Raw genomic sequence first — 6,640 nt, 5'->3', positions numbered from 1 at the left:
CCTGCGCCTTTCTGGCTTGGGCCCTAATGAAGCTGTAAAAGCAGATTATTGAGTAGATGAGTTACTGTATTTTATGTTGTAGAGTAAAACATGAAATGACTGGGACAACTGAACTGAAGTTCCAGAGTTTCTGGGTTTTGGTCTGCAAAAATATGCCATCCTTTCAGCACGATTTTCATTTTTGGGTGAACTATCCCTTTATATTTTTCTTGAATAGCTAGACGGATCAGCTGTGCAGTGGATGAACTGCAGGATGGGATCCCATTAAAGGAAAACACTGCCACTATGTGGTTGAATATTCTTAAACAACCATTGTGTAATGAATCTGAAGGGTTATATTGTTTTATACATTCTTCCTTGTAGATCTGCATTTATGTAACTAATTTAGCAGTGACTGTGTTTATTCAGTTTTATAAGATCATAAGAACACAAACACATCTCTGTCATCAAATGTAGTAAATGTTTACTGTGAAATGACCATGATACAAAACGGAATACCAAAGAGTACAAAAACATCTGTGATATTCAGAATGTTCATGTGAGCAGGTCAATCGGTAAAAATCTGTAAAATACAAATCAGAAGTGTACTTGCATTTTTTTTAAAATCTACAATTACCACTTTTAAACAATAAAACCATGTCGAGAACCTTATATTGCACAAAAGGCAAACTTTGACAGGATAAATGTTACCTGATAATGAGGACTACGCACAACAGATGTGCGGGAGATCTGCCTACAGATTCCCTGAGCTTTTTGTCACTCTCCCTTAAATATCCACAAGAACCCCATAGATACCAAATGGTATTGTCTGTTTATTGCAGCGTTTTAGCATATCTCTTTAGGGGGTTTCAAGTGAATTATCTTGATTTCTGTGGGAGGCTGTACCTCATTTACATACAGAAGGTATTTTGTGTGAAAGACCTGGGAGTAGTCTGTTTTCAATATTTATGGCTACCTGTTCTATTGTTAAGAGAATGAGACCCCTTTACCAGACACACAGAGACCTTTCAAACGACATCAAACATGAATTGTTGCATTGTTACAAACTCTGATTAAGAAAAGTGGTTTTGGTGATCTCTGCAGTGTCCTGTGTTCAGATGGAAATGAGGGGAGAGAGGGGAAGAGTGAAGGTGTGGAGCTTTTGTTTCTCTCAGTTGGGTGTATTGCTTTAGGCTTGCGAGACAGAGTTCAGATGTTGATTCTCGTGAGAGTTCCTTGTTTTTTCAGACTGTGACCTTCTTCTGAACCAGCCAAATGGCATCAATAATCTTACAGGAGCATGTAGTTCAAATTAGTTTTTTTACACCTAGAGTTTGTCAAAGGCACTTTAAAATGTATTCAATTTCACGCATCTTGATTTTTTTTCTGCAATAATTAAAATGCAAATAATAGATTAAAAAGACTTCAAAATCAATGTGTGTATAAATAAAAACAAAAGAAAATTAAACCACATTTGGAAAATGCTATGTTACAATATAAGTTCGGTTCAACAAAAATAAGCTTGTTTAGAATGTGACTTTACAAAACATATTTTTACAAGTCTGATAAGACAAAATTAAGAAATGCATCAAGTATAAAACAGCAAAGCATTGCACTGTATTGCACTCATACTGTACACAATGTGTCGTTCAGGCATTGCATCTATAGATGGATGTTTAAGGCCCACTGCGGTGTATCCTACACTTTAACCATTCAGTTTATCTTAGTCACATTTCTTCATCCCTCAATGCTGCTGTGAGTGTTAATATGTGTCTGTGTTATTAAGCAAGGTGCTTCAGCACGACCCAGCAGTGAAGACCGGACCATCTGAGGGGGATGATTTCAGTTCGCTCAAATAAAATAAGCAGATCAACTGCTTAAATCCATGTTGAAATAATTCCCTGGCCGTCGAGTCTTGGCACCTTCAAAGGCTCTTCACACAGAATGTTCTCAGGAGACCAGCGTTTCTCATTCTAGTGTCTTAAGGGGATGCTTTTCTTCTCCTGTAAGGACTGTGGAAACTACAGCTGCTCAATTCAGTGTACTGTGCCTGAAAAAATAAGAATAATTCAAGACATGAGAACCCTAGTAAAAAAGTAATATATTTAAAATAAATTTATGTCATACTAAGTATAGTTCAAACCTATTAACATTTACTGACATATCGCTCAAGATATAAAAATTAGCATTAAACTATATTTGGAGTACTACTTGTGCACTATGCACATTTCTTAATATTAAGCCTAAAATGTGTTTTAATGTCACTATTGATGAGGATTGTATGATGTTTGAATAATAGCAGTCTTTAAATGCAATATATTTAAAGTGTACCTATATTTGCAATAGTTCCACTTTAGCATAATCAAATATACTTCAGTATATCTTTAGTTGGACTTCAGCACTACGTCCGCAGTTATTAGTTGTTCCAAATGATCAGATTTTAAGCATACCAGTTTAGTATACCAAAAGTACAATTGCAGGGTATTTTTTATCGAGTACATACACATGTAAATGTATTTGAAGTATACTTAGCATGAAATAAATGTATTTCAAATGCATTTCAGTATAGTTATTTTTTACTAAGCTTCCAGACAAATAAGCAAATTGAGAAAAGGCAGTGCATTCAGTCATCTAATTGTAGACATTTGAAATTATTTATGCATACATATTTTTTGTTAAATTTCACCAGCTCTTAAATAAACCGCAATGCAAAATCTGAGGTGAGTGAGAGAGGTGTTCATTATTGTGTTGAATAATAGTATGTAGAATAAAAGGACTTCAATTCTTTAGGTGTACAACCTTGTTTTAAAAATGGACAAAATTACATATTAATTAGTTTGCTAAACTTTAAATTATACTGTATATTATAAATTATATTGGTATAATTTGGTAAAATTGTATTTTTAATTATATCATACATTTTAAATTAAATATATTGTATACATTATTAGCCAATAGCCTCATTCATACACAAAACATTATTACATTACAGGGAAAAAAAAAAAAAAAGCTTATTTGTGATAATTACCATTTGAACATCTGAAGGCACTCTGGAGAGGAAATCCATCACCTCATTGTTTTCAATGGCATATGGATTGCGCAGTTTCTTTGTAAATTTATGTATACCTAAAAAAAGAACATAATTATGACCAATCTCTACTGATAACCCAGAACTTCAAGGAACTTCAATATTTGTCATAAATGTGCTTCATTTGTTCAATGGTTTTACTGATTTAAAAAGAGATTTCTCACACATTTCTCATTGTTTGAGAGTAACACAGCTGTTATCTTACCCCATAATAAAATAATGTAGCGTACTGGAATAAAGTAAGTGATCACTGTAGCCATGGTGAGAACCAGGAAGGCCAGATTAGACAAGAACGGCACTGACCAGTTGAATGTACTGGGGAGAAAAAAAGAAAAATGTTGTATATGGTGTATCAATGCTAATGTGCATGCATTCTTTTGAATATTTGTACTTTCTGAATGCTAGTTTACTGACTAGCAACAGATATATCAGGAAGTGGCTAATATTTGACTCTTCTGATTATTGTTGTTGCACACAATAGTTGTGTGCTTTAACTGTTTAACAGAAGTTCAGTTTCAAAATATACAGACAATGGATAACGTACAATTTCAGTCGTTACAAATCATTCAACATTGAGTAAATACTGTAAAAAAGCTTCTTGTTGCTTTGATTAAATTTGACTAACTTATATATATACACACACACACACACACTATCATTCAAAAGTTTACCATTTCATAATACTGCTGTTTTTTAAATTAAATAAATTATTATTTATTAAATAAACAGTCTTTGGGAATATATCAGACTTCTTTCAGAAACATTAAAAAATCTTACCAACTCCAAACATTTGAACAGTTGAGCAACTGCGTGATGCTATCATGTCAATATGGACCAAAATCTCTGAGGAATGTTTCCAACACCTTGTTGAATCTATGCCACGAAGAATTAAGGCAGTTCTGAAGGCAAAAGGGGGTCCAACCCGGTACTAGCAAGCTGTACCTAATAAAGTGGCCAGTGAGTGTATATTATGCAATTAATAATTTTCTCTTAATATCCATTACAAATTTACAAACTTCAAAAGCTTGAATGAAGGGGTGAAAACAACACATACTTCTTTATTCTTTCACCAAAGCATGCAATCTCCTCCAGAAGGTTCTGGACCGTAATGACAATCTCTTGAACCATGTGAATTTTCTCCATCAAACCTTTTCTTTCTGATTCCTACAAGAAGAAACATTTCAAAAGACCAAGGACATAAAACGTCATGCTTAGTTACTGGAATAAATGAATGCGAGTAATTTTCTGAATAGGAAAGAATTATACCTTTTCATCTTCATCTTCCTCTTCATATAACTCCATGGTGTCCTGCAAAGGAATTTTGAATTTTATTTTTGAACATTTTACTCAATCAACGTAAACTCAGCACACCTGAAACGAGGATAGGTGCACGGGAACAAAATCAAACAAAAAGTTGAATCAAAAATAAGTAACGAACCCGCACACTATCAATACTTGCTAATTCTTATGGTTTCTTGAACATGACAATGAGTTCACTTTACTCAAATGGCCTCCACAGTCACCAGATCTCAATCCAATAGAGCACCTTTGGGATGTGGTGGAACGGGAGATTCGCATCATGGATGTACAGCCGACAAATCTGCAGCAACTGCGTGATGCTATCATGTCAATATGGACCAAAATCTCTGAGGAATGTTTCCAACACCTTGTTGAATCTATGCCACGAAGAATTAAGGCAGTTCTGAAGGCAAAAGGGGGTCCAACCCGGTACTAGCAAGCTGTACCTAATAAAGTGGCCAGTGAGTGTATATTATGCAATTAATAATTTTCTCTTAATATCCATTACAAATTTACAAACTTCAAAAGCTTGAATGAAGGGGTGAAAACAACACATACTTCTTTATTCTTTCACCAAAGCATGCAATCTCCTCCAGAAGGTTCTGGACCGTAATGACAATCTCTTGAACCATGTGAATTTTCTCCATCAAACCTTTTCTTTCTGATTCCTACAAGAAGAAACATTTCAAAAGACCAAGGACATAAAACGTCATGCTTAGTTACTGGAATAAATGAATGCGAGTAATTTTCTGAATAGGAAAGAATTATACCTTTTCATCTTCATCTTCCTCTTCATATAACTCCATGGTGTCCTGCAAAGGAATTTTGAATTTTATTTTTGAACATTTTACTCAATCAACGTAAACTCAGCACACCTGAAACGAGGATAGGTGCACGGGAACAAAATCAAACAAAAAGTTGAATCAAAAATAAGTAACGAACCCGCACACTATCAATACTTGCTAATTCTTCAACTTTATTAAACGCAACGTTTCGGTCCACTGACCATCATCAGGCCTATTGTTTTAACATTTTAAAATGTTAACAAGGTCTTAAAACAAAGCCATTCAATTATATCTGAGGTAACAATACTTATCGTAAATATGCAAACTGTGCCTATTAGGGTTGTGACGGTGAGGAAATTTTCCCACCGGTTAATCGACGTGTGACAACACTGGTAATACTGGTATCACCGTGGGGGCGGGGGCGTTCCCTCTTTTCCTCGCTTTCCTTCGCTTTTAAATAGCTTGTAAAAGCTGCGTGCGCATTTTACTTTCACTTTCAAATAGCAGCAATTCGGCGTAAAACAATTGTTCGTTTTTAGTTATAGTTTAAATAAAGTAAAAATCAGCAAACAATGTGGAACCAATTAAATAAGAAACGAATGTTTAAAAAACCTTCCAAAATCACCTTAGATAAACGACAAAAGTCAACAGGCGCTTTTGCATCTCGTTTCGAAACTAAATCATCCGCCATCGTCTTGTCTGTCTCACCTCACCTCACTCTTCTTGTCAGTCAGCTTGACTTGCTCTCCTCACTGGATAAATGAAATCTGATATGTGATGCGACTGTCGTTCAGCACGCTGCACTGAGCAGCCGCGTTCAGTTTTTAATTGTAGCGTCTGTTCTTTTACCGAACTAAATGATTTTTATTACTATAAAAAATCTAAACGACGGTGGGGGTCAGTGCCGCGGTGGGCAAGTGACATAACCGGTGTTGCGGCTTAACACCGGTATCACCGTCAGCACCATCTATCACGGCAAGCCTAGTGCTTATTCATGTCAGCCTATCACATTTACATTCAGTATCAAAATTACCAAAACAAATGCTAAACTAAATTCTTACTCTGGTTGATATTCTGCAATGAAAGCCACCACAAGTGTTACTAAAATTTATCAAAAAAATTAAAATCACCCACTAGGTCTCTGGTGACTCTCTCAGAGGCGATCTGGAGATAGTTCCACACAATGAGAAGGACCATGAACATGGGCAGCATGTAGAAATCCCAGTACCACACAGTGAGAACAAAGACCTGAAGGAAAACACATGCAGGATTCAGGCTTTCATGAAGACTGAGACTAATGAAGGGTGACATATTCGTCATATATTTACATAATCCCAATTCTTCTATTAACAGCTCATGAATGTGAATAAAGATACATGATCAACTATTAAAAAAGTTTCACTAGATTAGACTCTTATTTGTAAGGTAAGCTGCTATAAAAAGTAACGTCTCCGTTACGTATGGTAACCCTCGTTCCCTGAAGGAGGGA

General features: G+C 35.4%; 1 protein-coding gene across 1 annotated transcript; it reads right to left on the bottom strand.

Moving 5' to 3' along the window:
* Positions 1–1,409: 1,409 nt before the first annotated feature.
* LOC107713399 (multiple C2 and transmembrane domain-containing protein 2-like) lies at positions 1,410–6,462 on the bottom strand. Its single transcript, XM_016518894.1, has 6 exons — positions 6,286–6,462; positions 5,137–5,178; positions 4,925–5,034; positions 3,273–3,382; positions 3,008–3,105; positions 1,410–2,029 (listed from the first exon to the last, which is right to left on the bottom strand). Exons 1-6 carry the CDS (start codon positions 6,460–6,462, stop codon positions 1,961–1,963), a joined length of 606 nt encoding a protein of 201 aa, XP_016374380.1. The 3' UTR covers positions 1,410–1,960.
* Between the last annotated feature and the right edge of the window lie 178 nt (positions 6,463–6,640).

Source organism: Sinocyclocheilus rhinocerous, unplaced genomic scaffold (assembly GCF_001515625.1).
Source record: "Sinocyclocheilus rhinocerous isolate Xijiao unplaced genomic scaffold, SAMN03320098_v1.1 scaffold20801, whole genome shotgun sequence".
NCBI lineage: Eukaryota > Metazoa > Chordata > Actinopteri > Cypriniformes > Cyprinidae > Sinocyclocheilus > Sinocyclocheilus rhinocerous.
This window is presented reverse-complemented; position numbering and strand designations above follow the sequence as displayed.

What these genes read in the sequence shown, in the direction of transcription:
- LOC107713399 (XM_016518894.1), bottom strand. Translation starts at nt 6,462, where the DNA reads ATGTCACCCTTCATTAGTCTCAGTCTTCATGAAAGCCTGAATCCTGCA. An exon ending in TTTGGTGAAAGAATAAAGAA is followed by an intron (nt 3,383 to 4,924) that starts GTATGTGTTGTT and finishes TTTTCTCCCCAG; the next exon opens with TACATTCAACTGGTCAGTGC. An exon ending in TGCCTTCAGATGTTCAAATG is followed by an intron (nt 2,030 to 3,007) that starts GTAATTATCACA and finishes TTATTTTTTCAG; the next exon opens with GCACAGTACACTGAATTGAG.